Source organism: Phoca vitulina, unplaced genomic scaffold (genome assembly GCF_004348235.1).
Source record: "Phoca vitulina isolate PV1807 unplaced genomic scaffold, GSC_HSeal_1.0 scaffold89, whole genome shotgun sequence".
Classification (NCBI taxonomy): domain Eukaryota; kingdom Metazoa; phylum Chordata; class Mammalia; order Carnivora; family Phocidae; genus Phoca; species Phoca vitulina.
The window spans coordinates 2,150,254-2,168,573 of NW_022589792.1; the positions used below are offsets into that span (position 1 = coordinate 2,150,254).

The 18,320-nt window shown below is 43.5% G+C and overlaps 1 protein-coding gene across 1 annotated transcript; it reads right to left on the reverse strand.

The window, feature by feature from the left end:
• Positions 1 to 5,692: 5,692 nt before the first annotated feature.
• Positions 5,693 to 11,948, reverse strand: LOC116626635 (zinc finger protein 709-like). The gene is made up of 3 exons (XM_032396056.1): positions 9,842 to 11,948; positions 9,580 to 9,640; positions 5,693 to 8,848 (listed from the first exon to the last, which is right to left on the reverse strand). Exons 1-3 carry the CDS (start codon positions 9,984 to 9,986, stop codon positions 7,111 to 7,113), a joined length of 1,944 nt encoding a protein of 647 aa, XP_032251947.1. The 5' UTR covers positions 9,987 to 11,948; the 3' UTR covers positions 5,693 to 7,110.
• Between the last annotated feature and the right edge of the window lie 6,372 nt (positions 11,949 to 18,320).

Consider the following 18,320-nt stretch of genomic DNA (forward strand, 5'->3'; position numbering starts at 1 on the left):
AGGTAACAAAAGTCATATAGTTTGCTAAGAAATGCGTGATTAGTAATACATGCATTTTAGGTAAGGTACTTTATGCAAAGCATCCAATGCACTGCATGAAATTATTTCAGTAACTAGAAAACTAGAAAAGCAAAATTGTTCCAAAGGACTAAGAACTGAACTTTGCACTGTCTACAAGGCCTAGACATACACTGAAGAGAAGAGTATCACATCATCAGACAAAACTACTCTCTGACCACGATTGATCAAGAGAAATGCTTTCTGCAACCATGTCTCTATAAATAAGGGAGAACATTCCAAAGACTAAAAATGATCAACATTCCCCTCTTCTAATGTAAATGGTGCTTCTTACAAATTAGGTTTAGCATCAAGCCATTCCTTCTGCCTTCTAGATAAAAACTACTGTAACTGCCCAAGACAGAATTAATCTCAGGGCGCCTGGGTGGCTCAGTTGGTTAAGCGACTGCCTTCGGCTCAGGTCATGATCCTGGAGTCCCGGGATCGAGTCCCACATCGGGCTCCCTGCTAGGCAGGGAGTCTGCTTCTCCCTCTGACCCTCCTCCCTCTCATGCTCTCTGTCTCTCATTCTCTCTCTCGAAAAAAAAAAAAATCTAAAAAAAAAAAAAAAAAAAAAAAAAAAAAGAATTAATCTCACTTCCTTAGGGTATCCGATACAAAAAAAAAAAAAAACTCAAACCAAAAATCTTGCTTCCTTGAACAGCATTCATCTAACACAAACAAAATCCAGTTAAGAAATCCTTTTGAGTGCACTGTTACTGTTACACCCCCCAGTCTTTTCTATTTTGTTGTCACTCTTAAAGCTAGAAATCATTATATATCACTCTCTCTGACTATAGATGTGATCCTAGTGGACTTTGGGAAGAGGACACTGGAAAAAAATGAATTAAGTTTTTGGTATTATGAATGAGAGAAACCAGTCTCATGACAAAAATGAGTATAAAGAATAAAAAATAGGGGCACCTGAGTGGCTCAGTCAGTTAAGAGTTTGCCTTCGGCTCAGGTCATGATCCCAGAGTCCTGATAGGCTCCTTGCTAAGTGGGGAGCCTGCTTCTCCCTCTGCCTGCCACTCCCCCTGCTTGTGCTCTGACAAATAAAATCTAAAAAATAAAAATAAGAAACAATGGGCCCTCCTCATATGCATTTCTAAGTGGATGGATTTAATCTAAAGTAATTTTTTTTTTTTAGAACCTCAATGGGCATTATGGGGAACTTGTTCTCCCCAAAAATGTTTCTCTCAAAATTAAACTAAACATGGCTTACAAAAAAATAAAATAAGAAGCCTATTTTAATTAGTACCTTTGGGCTTCCAGAAAATATCAGGATTCTAAGTTTTCCTCTTAATAAAATACTCCTAAATGAACTTGAAGCAAACAACTGAAAAAAATCAAAATGGCTTCTGAGACCTCTTTTACCCTCTTGCATTTTCTGTCTCCAGACATGTGGAAGCCTCTCTGTGCTCAGGCTCCCCCTCTGGCACCATTTTCTTCCATTTAATCTGCAGAACATCCTTTTGCTCTGACTCCCCAATCCCACTTCTCCTGAAGCTATTAAAATCTGCCCCTTTAGTGGCACCTGGGTGGCTCAGTTGGTTAAGCATCTGCCTTCAGCTCAGGTCATGATCCCAGCCAGGGTTCTGGGATTGAGCCCCACATCAGGCTCCCTGCTCAGTGGGGAGCCTGCTTCTCCCTCTCCCTCTGCTTGCCACTCCCCCTGCTTGTGCTCTCTGTCAAATAAATAATAAATAAAATCTTAAAAAAAAAAAAACACCTTTAAAGTTAAGCCTTCTGAGGATCCAAATTTCTTATGTTCCCCAGACTAAAGGTGAATTGCAAGCTATAGCTAAAGTAGTTCCTAAAATGACTGAGGGCCCTGAGAGGTTTGCTGAAGAGTTTGACAGTCATTCAACCTTACCAACCTGGTTTCCCAGCTTTACACCAGTCCACATGCTTCATGAGGGCCAGGCCAGACAATGGATAAAACTACCGGAAGAGAACCTCCTGAGAAGGATCTAGAGAAATAAACCCCTATATTTTAGCAAAATGCTAGAACTCTCACTGGAAATCTCCACTAGGCAAATACAGCAACTTTCCTAATCCTGTTGATTGAAACAAAACTGAGGCTTGCACACAAAAATCTGATGAATCTGTTCACTACCATTAGTCAATTCCAAATTCTCTTTTAAAAAAATACCTGGTCTTGGGGCACCTGGGTGACTCAGTCAGTTGGGCATCTGACTTTTTTTTTTTTTTTTTAAGATTTATTTGAGAGAATGAATTGGGGAGGGGCAGAGGGAGAGGGAGAAGCAGACTCCCCACTGAGCAGGAAGCCTGCCGTGGGGCTCCATCTCACAACCCTGGGATCATGACCTGAGCCAAAGGCAGCCACTTAACCGACTGAGCCACCCAGGAGCCCCAGCATCTGACTCCTGATTTAGGCTCAGGTCATGATCTCAGGGTTGTGAGATCGAGCCCCGCACTGGTCCCTGCACTGGACGTGGAGCCTGCTAAAGATTATCTCCCTCCGCCCCTCCCCCACACACGTGCACAAACTCTTCTAAAAGTCCTGATCTTTATGTTGAATCCAGGGTAGCACTTAACCCTGTGTTTATCAACCAGGATCTTTCTCCTTTAGTTAAAAGGACCACAATGGAATGGGAAACTATGTCCACCCCAGATCTGACAAATCAGCACACTTACTACCTACTCACTTACAAGGAAGACCGTAAAATTCTCAATGGTCAAGTCTGGCAAATGAAGGCCCCTAAACGAAACCAAAAACCTTCTAGTTTCTGTGATTATTGCAAAGAGCCCAGTCACTGGAAAAAAAGATCGTTACAAATATAAGTGCTCCGGGTGCTCCCAGGCCACTAGTCAGTCTTTCCAGTGTGCTCCAAATTCCCTGTGACGGGCCTCTGAGAAGTTATCAAAGCTCTTCCCAATCATTTCTCCTAAGTGACTTGGAAAACTCTCTCCAGATCCTGGGACAATGGAGCTATGCTCTCAGTACCCAAGCCTGCTGCTGTAAAGCAGCCCCTGCCTCAGAGCGCTAAAACAATGCCAACAGGGTATCTAATAAACCTCAACAGGCTCCTGTCTCTGAGAGATGCACACCCTTTCCTCCTGAGTTCCTTGCTCCCATTTGTATATTGCGCCAAGATTTCGTAAAAGGAAAAAGTATCACCTGGACTTTCTTCCTCCCAGATGGGGAAATAATTCCAGAGCTTGACTATAGTAATCAAAAACAGCTAAACTGCTGAATTATATGACCTTTAAGCACCTTTTATTTGCTCCCTCTCTGAAGGCACCAGAGCTGAGTCTGGAGACAATGATGACTGGTCCCTATTGGAACTGCTACCGTTGTTTTTATGGGCACATCTTCAACTGATGTTGGTAGAATCCACAGTACCATCAAAATCCAGACAGATCCCTCGAAACCTCTCCCCAAAATTAATCAATACCCTATAAATAAAGAAGCCCTTCAAGGCATCAAGCCCAAAACCATCGCCAATGCCCAGGGCCTCATTATCCCCTGCACCAGGTTCCTGTACTATTTCTACTTTACCTGTGAATAAAACCAATGGGCAAAGATGAGGGTTTGTACAGGACCTCCAAGCAATAACATCGTTATCCCTCAGCCCCCCCATGGTTCTAACTCCCATACAGCCCTCCCCACTGAAAGCTAATTTTTCACTAGAATTAATCTATGCAGTGCATTTTTAGTATTCCAGGTGATACAGATAGCCAGTATCTTTTTTACTTTCACTTGAGAACTGAAATACGCCTGGACAGTCATGCCTCAGGTTTCAGTCCTTAACCTTTCACAAACCTTTTAAGCTGATTCAGAGGATATAAAGTTTTCTGCAGGCTCTTACTTTCTTACAGATGTAGATGATTAGCTGCTCTGCTTCCCTTTCACAGGAGAGACAGCATGCATCCGTCGTAACTTTTGGCCTTCAGGGCACCTGGGTGGCTCAGGTCATGATCCCAGATCAAGACCTGCATTTGCCTCCCTGCTCAGCGAGGAGTCGGCCCCCCCCCCCTGCTCTTCCCCCAGCTTGTGCGCACACGTGTCTCTCTCTAAAATAAATAAAACTTTACAAACACTTTTGGCCTTCAAGAGACAAAGTCTCCCCAAAAACTTGCGGTTTCCTCATTCAAGTTTGATATTTAGGGCATCTGATATTTATTTTTTTTAGGATTTTATTTATTTATTTGACAGAGAGAGACAGAGCAGGAACACAAACAGGGGGAGCGGGAGAGGGGAGAAGCAGGCTTCCCGCAGAGCAGGGAACCCAATGCAGAGCAGGGAACCCAATGCGGGACTCCTGGGATCATGACCTGAGCCAAAGGCAGACGCTTAACAACTGAGCCACCCAGATGCCCCTAGGGCATCTGATATTTAGGGCAAGGACTACTTTTGGATCCAAACAAGATCCCTCATGACTGCTTAATGCTGACAAATTACCTTTTGACTCCCCATGGAAATGTACACCAAACTCCTCTAACTAATGCAGATTTTTTATGGTTTACTGATGGTTCCTATTTCAAAGATGAAAACCACTGTGCTGGGTACGCTATTACAACTCCTTCTGAAGTCCCTGAGGCAGCACTTTTATTTCAGCCAAATAGGCTGTGTTAGGTAAGCCCATACACCAATTTATACATTATCCAAGGGCAAAAGCACAAACACTTGTACTGATGTCAATATGCCCTTGGGGTAGCTCATGACCTCACACTATTATGAAAACAAGGTGTCCTTCCCTCCAATAAAAAGCAAAATTAAAAATGTCTCGTATGCTCAAAATTTATTAGATGTCACATATTAACCAGATGCTCTGGCTATTATTAACGTTCCCAGGCATTCCAGATTCAATTCCCTGGATGCCAAAGGAAACCACCTCACTGATATTTCCACCAAAAAAAAAAAAAAAAAAAAAGCCACTCAAGGAACTCAATAGCCAAACCTCCGTCATGCTCCAAAGGGATATTCTCCCAAATGATAATCAGAAAAATTAAAGAGACACCCAAACATTGGCCCCAGGAAATAAAAGATATTAGAAATCTAGCAATTGTTGGTCTGATTAACAGAACTCTGGTTTGGGCCAAATAACAACTCAGTCCTACCAGAACTTCTAAAATCTCCACTACTGGGGCACCTGGGTGGCTCAGTCGGTTAGGCATCTGCCTTCAGCTCAGGTCATTATCCCAGGGTCCTGGGACTGAGCCCCATGTTGGGCTCCCTGCTCAACCGGGAGTATGCTTGTCCCTCTCCCTCTGCCCCTCCCCCTGCTCGGGCTCTCTCTCTCAAACAAATAAATAAAATCTTTAAAAACAAAACAATGTACCCAATAAGGTGATGCTGGCTCAACACTCCAAGATGATCTCCACCACTTCTGACCTTGAGAAGGTAGAGACTTTAGAGGGGGAATGCCTGAAAGTTTTCCCTCAAATTCAGCTCTCACTCTGACAAATAAATAAAATCTTAAAAAAAAAAGATTTTATTTATCAGAGAGAGAGCGCACACAAGCAGAGTGAGTGGCAGGCAGGAGGAGGAGCAGGCTCCCCGCCGAGCAGTTAGCCTGATGCGGGACTCAATCCCAGGACCCTGGGATCACGACTTGAGCCGAAGGCAGACGCCTAACCGACTGAGCCACCCAGATGTCCCTGGAAAACCTGATTCATGATTAGCAAAAGAAGAAATGTAAAAACTAACAAAAGGAAACCTGTTGAAAATGGAATCAGGAACTCAGTAGTGCAAGATCCCAGCCCTACCACTCCTCCTCAGTTGCAAACTCAACAGGAAGAGACATACCTCGAAATACCACGTCAGTGACTTTGTTATCCCAGCAGGAGGAAGAAAGGGTTCCTCCTCACCCAGCAACAGCCCAGCCAATAGGACAGTCACGACTCAGCCAATGAGAAGCCACTACGTTTTGAACTTCCCAGTTTATTCCAACCAATGTTTTGTTCATAACAGCCCCTTCCAAGTCCCCTGCTTTCTTTTATAGGACAGCATTCCTCTCCTTTGTTCTCCAGAATTGCCTATGGCATTGTGTAGCTTCCTCGTCCTGAATTGCACTTCTCTGCTATAAGCCCATTTTTGCTGGAAAAATAATTGGCAGTTTATTTTTAAGGATAACATGTCATTGCTCAACAGCCCTATCCTTAAAATGAAAAAATTATATAAAAATTAAACCTACTTGCATGTTAAGAAATATACTTCAGTTCATCCATGGATGAAACAGTCTTCAAAACTGAAACACTAGCATTTTACTGAGGGGGAAAAATTATCCATTAAACTTAGAAACCACTGCTTAATGAGTACCTACAATATTTTCCCACCTCAGGGTTTACTTGCAAAACTAAGCAGCAATCCACAAAACAGAGAATCACTTGGATAATGAGCCACTGTAACTTTTTCACAATATATGTAAATCAAACCATCAAGCTACATGTCTTAAGCTTATGCAGTAATAGGTCAACTTTTCTCAATAAAACTGGAGAATAAAGAATAAGCCACTGATGAAGACAATATATGTATAACGTTAGTAACATTTCTTTCACGTTGTGAATCTGGGGGAGTATTTATTATACAGTAATTTGCACCAGGCTTACCTATATTACTTATATTGTTTCTTTCCAGTGCAGTTTTCAAATTATTTTGAAAATATTTTTTAATTAAAAAGCTTCCCTTACTTTTCATTATAAGGTATTATACATTCTCACATGGTTTTGTAAGAAGGTGAGGAAAGTGAATTTTCCTACAATGTTTACATTCAATAGAATTCTCTTCAGTGTGAGTTCTTCTGTAGCTTCCCATGGAAATGCATGGATGGCTTTCCCTGATTCTTTACATTTATATGGTTTCTCCCCATGTGCACTCTCTTGTGTCCTCAATGAAAGTTTGCACGACTTTCCCTACAATGAGAGTTTGTCTCTGGTATGAATTCCACGTATATGAACATCACAGGGAGTAACAACTTTACCATATTGTTTGTGTTGATAAGGTTTCTCTCCAGTGTGAGTTACTTCATGTATTCAGAAAGAACTAGAACTGAAGAATTTTCCACATTCTTTACAGTCACATGGCTACTCTCCATTGTGAGTTCTTTCATGGTTTCGTAAAGAACTAGAACGAGTGAAGGCTTTACTACAATGTTTACACTGATAGGGTTTCTCCCCAGTGTGAGTACGTTCATGGGTTCGCAATGAACTAGGACAATCGAAGGCCTTCCCACACTCCTTACACTTACAAGGTCCATCTCCAGTGTGCTTGATCATGTGCCTCTGAACGTTTGAGAGAGTAATGAAGGCTTTCCCACACTGCTCACATTCATAGGGTTTCTCTCCGCTATGAGTTCTTTCATGTTTTTGCATAGAACTGAGATAAATGAAGGCTTTCCCACACTGCTTACATTCATAGGGTTTCTCTCCGCTATGAGTTCGTTCATGCTTTTGCATAGAACTGAGATAAGTGAAGGCTTTCCCACACTGCTTACATTCATACGGTTTCTCCCCAGTATGACTTCTTTCATGTTTCTGAAGGGAACAGGGAAAACTGAAGGCTTTACCACATTCCTTACATTCATGAGGTTTCTTCCTACTGTGACTTCTTTCGTGGTTTTGAAGGGACATGGACGAACTGAAAGCTTTGCCACATTCCTTACATTCATATGGCTTTTCTCCACTGTGTATCTTTTCATGACATCGAAAGTTATTGGGACAATCGAAGACTTTCCCACACTCCTTACACTTATAAGGTCCACCTTCGCTGTGCTTCATCATGTGTGTTTGAAATATGGTGAGAGGACTCAAGGTATTCTCACATTCATTACATTCGCAGGGTTCCTCTCCAGTGTGACTTCTTTCGTGTTTTCGAAAATACTTTGGACAACTGAAGGACTTGCCGCATATTTTACATTCGTAGGATTTTTCCCCACTGTGTCTCCTTTCGTGATTTCGAAAGTAGATGGGACAACTGTAGGTTTTACCACAAATTTTACATTCATAGGGCTTCTCACCCCTGTGTCTCTTTTCATGACTTCGAAAGGATCTAGGACAACTGAAGCCTTTGCCACACTGCTTACATTCATAGGGTTTCTCTCCAGTGTGAGTCTTTTCGTGTTTTCGAAAATAATTCGGACAACTGAAGGATTTCCCACACTTCTTGCATTCATAGGGCTTTTCTCCAGTGTGAGTTCTCTCGTGGATTCGAATGTAACTGGCATAACTGAAGGCCTTCCCACATTGCTTACATTCATACGGTTTCTCTCCAGTGTGAGTTCTTTCATGAATCCGACAGTAACTGAGACAACTGAGGGCTTTGCCACAGTGCTTACATCTATAGGGCTGCTCTCCAGTGTGAGTTCGCTCGTGTTTTTGAAAGTTGTGGCGATATCTGAATGTTTCTCCACATTGTTTGCATTCGTAGGGTTTCTCTCCAGTGTGAATCCTCTCGTGCTTTCGAATGGATTGGCAATGCTTGAAGGTCTTCCCACAGTGCTTGCATTTGTACGGTTTCTCTCCAGTGTGAGTCCTTACGTGTACTCGAATGGATTGGCGATGCTTGAAGGCCTTCCCACATTCCTTACATTTATAAGGCTTCTCTTCATATTCCTGATACTCATATAGTTTGTGGCCAGTGTGAGAGATCATATGCCTGCTAAAGGATGAATGATGCCTGAACACTTGTCCACAAAAACTGCATTTACGCAGTTTTATTCCAGTAGGAGTTTTCTTTATCTGCTTATGATTTGGATTCTGGATGAAGAATTCTCCACACGGACTACCTTCTTTATTTTTACAGGGACTCTCTACCACAGGCCTGCTGTAAAAATGAGAAGCATGTTATTAATGGCTTCTTAATAATTTCATATTTATTAAGTTATTTCAATGACTTTTACCATTTTCAAAAAACGTGTGTTTTTTGTGCTTTCAGATTGTTTGAAAGTGAGTACGTGCTAACCATTCTGCAAGGAGTCGATCACAGCTATGATCAAAAGGGATAATCATAAACGGGGTTTCTGAATACTTTTTGAACATGTTATTATTTTTCAAACATTGAACATCTATGTCATATTAGAGAAAAAACTTTTGATGGAAAAAAATCCTGGGGCGCCTGGGTGGCTCAGTCGTTAAACGTCTGCCTTCGGCTCAGGTCATGATCCCAGGGTCCTGGGATCAAGCCCCGCATTGGACTCCCTGCTCAGCAGGAAGCCTGCTTCTCCCTCTCCCACTCCCCCTGCTTGTGGTCCCTCTCTCGCTGTGTCTCTCTGTCAAATAAATAAATAAAATCTTAAAAAAAAAAAAAAAGAAAGAAAGAAAAAAAATCCTAAAAATAAATAAACTTGAAAATGGTCTGATTTGTTTTGTTTTGTTTTTTTTTAATATTATGACAAAGATTTTCTCATGGGACAACAGTTTGTTTTTAATTTTAAGTAGGCTCCACGCCCAACTTTGGGCTTGAACTCACAACCCTGAGATTAAGAGTCATATGCTCTACCAACTAAGGCAGCCAGGTGCCCCCAGAGACACTGTTCTTATGTGAGTGGGACTCACCTTAGATCTGTCTGCTGATGTTCATACAGACTTTTACTATTACGGTCTTCCCATTTTTCTCCTAAAATGCAGACCAGGAAAAATCATAAATTATAAAGAATTATTAAGTTTTTTAGATTCTAGGTCCATGATGAAAGTGAGGTCACCATGGCTGATTTATTTACCAACATATTCCCTTTCCGTATTTCATCTCTCAAAACAGCCCTGATGAGCAAATCACACTGGTTCTCTAACAGACTCGTAAGGATGTCGTCACCCTTACCTATTGAGGCCAGGTTCCTGAGGGTTTCCTGCATCACATCTCTGTAGAGTTTCTTCTGGGATGGATTCAGAAGAGCCCACTCCTCCAGGGTGAAGTTCACAGTCACATCCTCAAAGGCCACTGAGTCCTGAAACATCCCATGCATGTGTACAGGAGGATGGGTGAGACAGCATTGGAGATCTCTACTCAATTCGTAAGAAATTCACATAGGACTTTGATTTCTCAACATTTATTCTATGACTCGGTCATCAGACTCTTCCTCTCTGGTCACACTCACTTCATGAATTTAAGAACAGCATCATGAACACAGGAATTTATTGCTACATTTTTATTGTGATCACTTCCAGTGTCCATGTCTCTCTACTGTCAGGGAACAGAACCCCTCGGAGAAATGCTATGCAAATAAAAGAAATATTTCCATCTTAAGACTATCAATTCCTTGTGAGAAAAACTTTCATCTCCTTCTTAAATACTCACAACATCACACAGCACTCCATGAAGCACAGGGTCACAAGTGCATGATGTTTTATAGACAAAAACAGGGAAAAAAAAAAATGGAAGCCTTTTCTTCTATTCCCATCTCTAAACATGAAAAGCCAGGAGAATCCAAACTGTTACAAGATCCAGCTGGCCATAATATCCTAAAGTCCTCCAGGCCATTACAAACAGTCACATCCAGCTGCATGAACAACAATATTTTCATAGAAGAGTATAATTATAATTTGTTTGTATAATATATATCACAGAATCAGTTTTACCTTCTATGCTCTGTTTCATTTCATGGACCAGGGAGATATTCAAAATATACAACTCAGACTAAGGAAAAGGTGTGACAACTTCGGACAACCCCCAAATCCATATATTCATGAGCCTCAGAGTTGCCTCCCACCAATTTTTAGGACACAAAGGCACATATACTGATGATAAGATACCAGAAGAGATTTTCTGACAGAATCATACCACTGTAACCAGGGCCTTGGTGACCTTGAGGAACATGTTAAAGCATGGAATTTGCCAAGGGGCTTCACTGAATTCCACACTACTACTCATAGTGAATTTGCACATAATGTGAAACAGAGTTTAACAGTGCTTTCCTCCAAAAACCCCACCAAATCCCTTTTTTCTGATTTCTGTTGCAAGTGATTAGACCTAACCAGCCACTCTGGAGGCTTTCCTCCCAACTTCACTCATTTCTGAGTTCCTCTCCTGGGAAGGCAGCAGGACAGCCCATCCCAAGCACAGGAATCCCTCAGTGATTAATTCCCCTAAATGCTGATCCCTGAAAGAGATCATCCAATGATACCCATGCGTAGGGAACAGAGAAAAGCTCCCACCCAGCAATTCTAATGCTAGAACTGACTTATTCAGTAGAGTGACAGCAAACAAGGCACACCTCTCTTGTTGTGGGTCCAGGGAGTAATGAGCTGCTTGGGTCAGTCCTAGTAACTCTTTCCACAATGGAACTGCAGAGCATGTTCATAAAAAGTACTACTAGCTAGTGTGCAGAAGAGAGTGAACATTAGCAGGCCTGAGACTGCTTACCCTTAGAAATCCTGGATGACAAAGTTCATCCTTTGCTGCTATCTGGGAACTGGTTTTGGGATTGACCCCACCAACCCTACAGATTAGTGGGCCTCCATGTGCCTAAAGCGCTAACGCAAACATTATGGTACATGAAACTCCTATCTTCCTTTTCAGAGTCCATACATGAAACTCCTATCTGCCTTTTGAGAGTCTGTAATTTGTTACAGGTTTGGCAAACAGTGTTGACATGACCAGCCCCCAGCAAACACTCCAGATGCTGAATCTCTACAAAGCTTCCCTAGTAGACAATAATTTACATGTGTACTCACAACTTGTTGCTTGAAGAACTGAGCCCATCCTACGTGATTACACTGACATTTGAAAGCTTGTTACTAATTTACTCACACCAAAGTAGACTAAAGCCAGTTTAATGATCCTCGTTTAATGATCCTCGTAGAAAAGTGTAAAAATTGCTGCTTAATGTCAAAGTAGAAGAAAATAAGTGAACGGATGCCAACTGTTCTTAACAAGCACTCAGTGTCACCCAGACGTCACCACTCCCAAACAGTATTTTTTTGTAAAGATTTTATTTATTTGTCAGAGAGAAGAGAGAAAAGAGAGAGTACAAGCAGGGGGGAGCGGCAGGCAGAGGGAAGAGCAGGCTCCCAGATGAGCAAGGAGCCCGATGTGGGACTCGATCCCAGGACCCTGGGATCATGACCTGAGTCGATGGCAGACGCTTAACGGACTGAGCCACCCAGGTGTCCCCCAAGTAGTATTTTTATAAAATTCCATAATCCCCCAGATTCTTCAGTCAACAAAAGTACTCCTCCAAGCCCAATAGATAGAATAAATGTCAAGAAATGGACAGAGTCTTCTGAAGAACAAGGTGGTAGTCTACCTAACACACATGAAGGATTGTTAAGCTATACTATTCCAGACAATACAGTACTAACTAGCAGAGCGATAAGCAGACAGACAAGGGTAGGAAGTGCCTTCAATAGGCTGGCATTTAATATGAAAAGTTAGGGACACAGCAGTCACTGAAGGTAAGTGGCAAATATCATGAACACTTCATACACGGGCAGGCATACACTGTTAATCACTTGGAAAAATGCACTGTATTCCCCCAATATTCCATGGAAAATAGCCAATTCATTCTAGATTTAAATGTGCAAGATAAAACGAGGAAACTTTCAGAATTCACAGATAGGGCGCCTGGGTGGCTCAGTCGGTTAAGCGACTGCCTTCAGCTCAGGTCATGATCCTGGAGTCCCAGGATCGAGTCCCGCATCGGGCTCCCTGCTCGGCGGGGAGTCTGCTTCTCCCTCTGCCCCTCCCCCCTCTCATGTGCTCTCTCTCATTCTCTCTCTCTCAAATAAATAAATAAAATCTTTAAAAAAAAAAAAAAGAATTCACAGATAGAGATTTTATTGACACAGGAATACTAAGCCATAAAATCAGAGACAGGCAAATTCTACTCTATTAAAATTAAAATAATTAAAAGACAAACAAGGAAAAGTATCAACAACAGCTGCAATATAAAAGGTCAATTGGCAGAGTTAAAATGAATAGATGCATATTCAAAAGGAAAAAAAGTCAAACACACTGAACAGAAGATAAATACCATAGATTAAAAATGTCCATCACCCTGGTAATGAGATGGTATTTCCCTGGTAATAGGGAAATAAAATGTTCGGTAGAGGGGCGCTTGGGTGGCTCAGTCGGTTAAAGGGCTGCCTTCGGCTCAGGTCACGATCTCAGGGTCCTGGGATCGAGCCCCACGTAGGGCTCCCTGCTCCGCGGGAAGTCTGCTTCTCCCTCTCCCTCTACTTGTACACCCTCTCCCTCTGCTCCCCCTGCTTGTGCTCTCTCACGCTCTCTAATAAATGAATAAGGGTTGAAAGCTGTCAGCAGTCGAACATCAAAAAGAGGAATCAGAGACTTCTGGTCTCTGGTTGGACTACATGTAAGGAGCTTAGAAGCTGGCTTCCAGTCCTCAGAAGACAAAAGGCAAGAAACTTGAAATCAACAACTCCTCCATCACAGAACTGAGGTACCAGGGTAAAGCATGGTCTCCAAAATTAAAGACAAAAAAGTAGCCATTTAAAAGTATGTCTGGAATATTCTATGCTTCTTAACAAGGCCTGACCTCAAAACAATCTATTTCACAAGACTGTCACTGACTGGAATTTTCCCAGAGCCTATCTGACCTGGGAGGAAGGAAATAGCCAACTTGAGTCTAGCCTTATCTTCTCCCAAAGGTGAAGCACTTCTGAGGATGACAAGGGGTTTTTTCCCCCTCATGACACCAAATGGGTGCTGTCTGTCCCAATGCCACTTCTCCAACTCTTGTGTCACCAAACAGGTGTCCAATGGTTCAATCCTAACACTAACACCCAGAGTTCACGTCCGACTCCACAGGTGAAGAGCTCCATCCCACACACCGGCCGCACTCCAGACGCCAGCCACAGATGGTGTGCTCAGCCCGCCTACACGCTCAGGTTCCCTCCGTGGGCCACCATGTCTGGTGACTTACCAAAATGATATAAGAACTCAGCAAAACCCTTTACGTCACTATAATGACTTCCTATAAAGGATACAACTCAGGAACAGATAAAAGGCAGTGATGCATAGGTCAAAGTTAAGGGGATCATATGGGTGAGGGGAGTGGAGGTGGGGGGAGCTGGCTGCAGAGTGCCACCTCCTCTCTGGACACGCCAATCTCCCAGCTCCTAGATGTGTTCATCAACCTGGACACCCTCTAAATCAGGTCTTTAAGGATTTTGATGGAGATTTCATTAAATGGACACAATTTATTAAATCACTGGCCATTGGTGATTAACTCTACAGCCCCTCTTCTCCAGAGGCTGGGAGCTGGGGCTCAAAGTCCCAGGCCCCTAATCAAGGCTTCGTGTTCCTGGTGTCCAATCCCCAGCCTGAAGCTATCTAGGAGTTGGCCAAGAGTTGCCTTGTTATTTAAAAAAAAAAAAAAAAGTTAAGCGTCTGCTTTCTGCTCAGGTCATGACCCCAGTGTCCTGGGATCGAGCCCCGCATTGGGCTCCCTGCTTCGCAGGAAGCCTGCTTCTCCCTCTCCCACTCCCCCTGCTTGTGCTCCTGCTCTCGCTGTCTCTCTGTCAAATAAATAAATTAAATCTTAAAAAAAAAAAAAAGACACTATCACCCTTATCACTCAAGTAATTCCAAGAGCTTCAAGAGGTATTTATTAGGAACTAGGGACAAAGATGACATACCTTTCTCACTATACCACAGAAGGTCAAGTCCAGGTACACAGGCTCAACTAGAAAACAAATCACTGGAGTGGAGAATGCTTCCCCTCTTCCCACACCTGCCTCTACATCAAGTGGACTCTTATTTAATACAAGTGCACTATGCTGAAAGAACTAGATGTTTTTGGTAACATCAAGAAGAATGCAAGGATGTCCCCTCTCACCAATCCTAGTCAACCTTGTACTGGAGTTAGACCCAGAAAGGAAAAAAACAAAAAACAAAACAAAAAAATAACAGTATGCAGACTGGGAAGCAAGAAATAAAACTTTTTAAAAGTAAATAAAAATAAAAATGTTTTTGTGGGGTGCCAGAGTGGCTCAGATGGTTAAGCGTCTGCCTTCGGCTCAGGTCATGATCTCAGGGTCCTGGGATCAAGCCCTACATCAGGCTCCCAGCTCAGCAGGGAGTCTGCTTCTCCCTCTCCCTCTGTCTCTCCCCATAAATCTGTTTTTGTGGCAAAAGACAAGACTGTCTATGGAGAAAATTTCCAAGAGTCCCAATGACAAGAAAACCCCTTTTCTTTTTTTTTTAAAGATCTTATTTATTTGTCAGAGAGAGCGAGCGAGCAAGTGAGCACAAGCAGGGGGAGGGGCAGACCTAGAGGGAGAAGCAGGCCCCCCCGCTAAGCAAGGAGCCCCATGCGGGACTCAATCCCAGAACCCTAGGATCATGACCTGAGCCAAGGCAGGCAGACAACCGACTGAGCCACCAAGGCATCCCAAGAAAAACCCTTTAAACTACAGTTGACGTTGACCCTTGAACAACTCAGGAGTTAGGGTACTGACCCCTGGTCAGTCAAATATCTGGGCATATCTTTTTTTTTTTAAAGATTTTATTTATTTATTTGACAGAGAGAGACAGTGAGAGAGGGAACACAAGCAGGGGGAGTGGGAGAGGGAGAAGCAGGCTTCCCGCAGAGCAGGGAGCCCGATGTGGGGCTCGATCCCAGGACCCTGGGATCATGGCCTGAGCCGAAGGCAGCCGCTAACGACTGAGCCACCCCGGCACCCCTGGTATATCTTCTGATTGCTCAAAAATGTACTACTAACAGCCTACTGTTGACCAGAAGTGTTACTGACAACATAAAGTCGATTAACATTTAATTTTCATGTCACATGTACTATATAATATAATCTTCCACTAAAGTAAGCTAGAGTAAACATGAATAATAATAAAACATTTTCTTTATGAATCATAAAGAAAAATTTATTTGAAAAAAATCTGCCAGCAGATAGGCCCAGCTGGGCCTCATCAGGCCCGGACTCGGGGAGTGGCTGTGGGCCTGGCGCCAGGATGGCCATGTTCCCCAGCCTGGTAGGCTCAGCTCAGCAGCTGCCACAGGTCAGTCCCGAGGGTGGCGAGAGCCACTCTGGAGGCAGAGTACAGCGGCCCCTCCTGCCGGGAGCTGCCCCACAGGCCCAGGCCCACCAGCCCTCGTGGCCCCACACCTGAGGGCTCCCGCCTCCAGGAGAACCCGGGCCAGGCGCTGCCGCAGGAAGGTTCCCAGTGGGGCCTGGGAGGGGCCAAGGACTGAAGCTGTCCCAGTGCAGCCCCAGAGGCCAACTGGTTTGTATAGGATTCAGTGGGTGGGGGCACTGGGGTGGGCCTTCTGGTACAGTGCTGACCCTACCTCTGGGCGTTCCCCCACTTCAGCCCAGCCTCCTGAAGACTGGCACTAAGCTCTGTCCCTCCCCCTGCTTGTGCTCTCTGTCAAATAAATAGAATCTTTTTTTTTTTTTTAGATTTTATTCATTTATTTGACAGAGAGAGACAGCAAGAGAGGGAACACAAGCAGGGGGAGTGGGAGAGGGAGAAGCAGGCTTCCCGCTGAGCAGAGAGCCCGACGCAGGGCTCCATCCCAGGACCATCATGACCCAAGCCGAAGGCAGACGCTTAATGGCTGAGCCACCCAGGCGCCCCATAAATAGAATCTTTAAAAAAATAAAAAATAAAAGTCAATTACTTTCTACAGATCCATACACGTATACAGAATCGATCTTTTGAGAAAGGACCAAAGGCAATGCAATTCAATAGTAAATGTAGTCTTGGGGCTCCTGGGTGGCTCAGTCATTAAGCCTCTGCCTTCGGCTCAGGCCATGATCGCAGGGTCCTGGGGTCGAGCCCGCATTGGGCTCCCTGCTCTGTGGGGAGCCTGCTTCTCCCTCTCCCTTTGCCCCTCCCCCTGCTTGTGTTCCCTCTCTGGCTATCTCTCTCTGTCAAATAAATATTTTTAAAAAAATAGTAAATGTAGTCTTTACAACAAAAAATAGTGCAGGAAGAACTGCACAACCCTAAGCACACACACAAAAATCTATATGAAGATTTTACACCTTTCACAAAAATTAAATAAAAATGGATCACAGATTTAGTGTAAAATATAAAACTATAAAACTCCTAAAACGTAACGTAGGAGAAAATCTAGGGCATCTTGGTGATTACCTTTTGGACACAACAGAGAAAGCAAGATCCAAGAAAGAAAAAAAAATAAATTTGTTTTCATTAAAGTGAAAAACTCCTGCTCAGAGAAAAGACTGTTAAGATGATGAAGACGCAAGCCACGGACTGGCAGAAAATCTTTGTAAATCACTTACCTAATAAAAGACTGGTATCTAAAACATCCAAAGAACTCTTAAAATTCAACAAAACACAAACAATCCAATTAAAAATGGGAACTAGATCTGAACGTGCACTTCAGCGATGCTATAGAAATGGTAAAGAAGTGCATGAAAACAATCTAAAATCCCCTGTCATTGGAAAATTGCACAGAAAAGAAAGTTATCACCAGGCTCTTGGTGTTGGTCTGGTTTTTTTGGTTGGTTTGTTTGTTGTAATGCAAGTGCCTGCATTAAGCACTGATTGCTGAGGCATTCACTTCAAAGATGGCCATTTCAAATAAACACACTGCCAACCCGCCCCCTTCACTAGATAAAGAACAGGCCACTGCCCAGCACTGAAGGATCCTTTGTTGTAAACATCTTGACTGATTTCAATAACTATTTGGGCCACTTGTTTTTTCTCTTCCTGCACTTTAAATTCCCGATTTCGGGTTTGAAATTCACCAACCAAAAAGAAAGCTCATGAAACCCTAGGTGGCCCATCCTCACCCCAATAAAAGCAGACCCCAAGCCCCCTGCGTGCCCCCGGCCCCCTCCCCAGCTAACGCGAACTCCCTGTGGGACCCCAGGTGTGCTGTGTCTTTAACAGGTTCTCTAAGTAACAGCCGTTTTTCTCAAAGTCCCCTGATGGTTAGTGCTGCCAGGTGTCTTGCAATCGTTAAGAACCACCAGGGCCAGTCCAACCACAGCACTGGGGATTCAAAGGCTGGGACCGGCACAAAATAGCCGGCGCAGTTGGCCGGACTGCATGATTGCCCTCGCAATTCATTAAGAGAAATGCCCTTTTTCCTGCAACTTGCTTACTAAGCACCTAACTCGGGGAGCTTCCGCCATCTGGAAGGGGAGCACTGCTGGCTGGGAGTCTGTCACACCGCTGGTGCTCTTCCACGCTGCCTCTGTTGCGCACTGCGTCAGCGGTATCCAACCCAAAAGGTCACAGCAGCCACGCTCCTCAAATCATCTCCCCAGAGCAGCGCTGAGTGCGGCCTTCTGTTCTCATGAGACAATTAAACCACTAATTCTAAAGGCCTTAATTGACTATTATTATG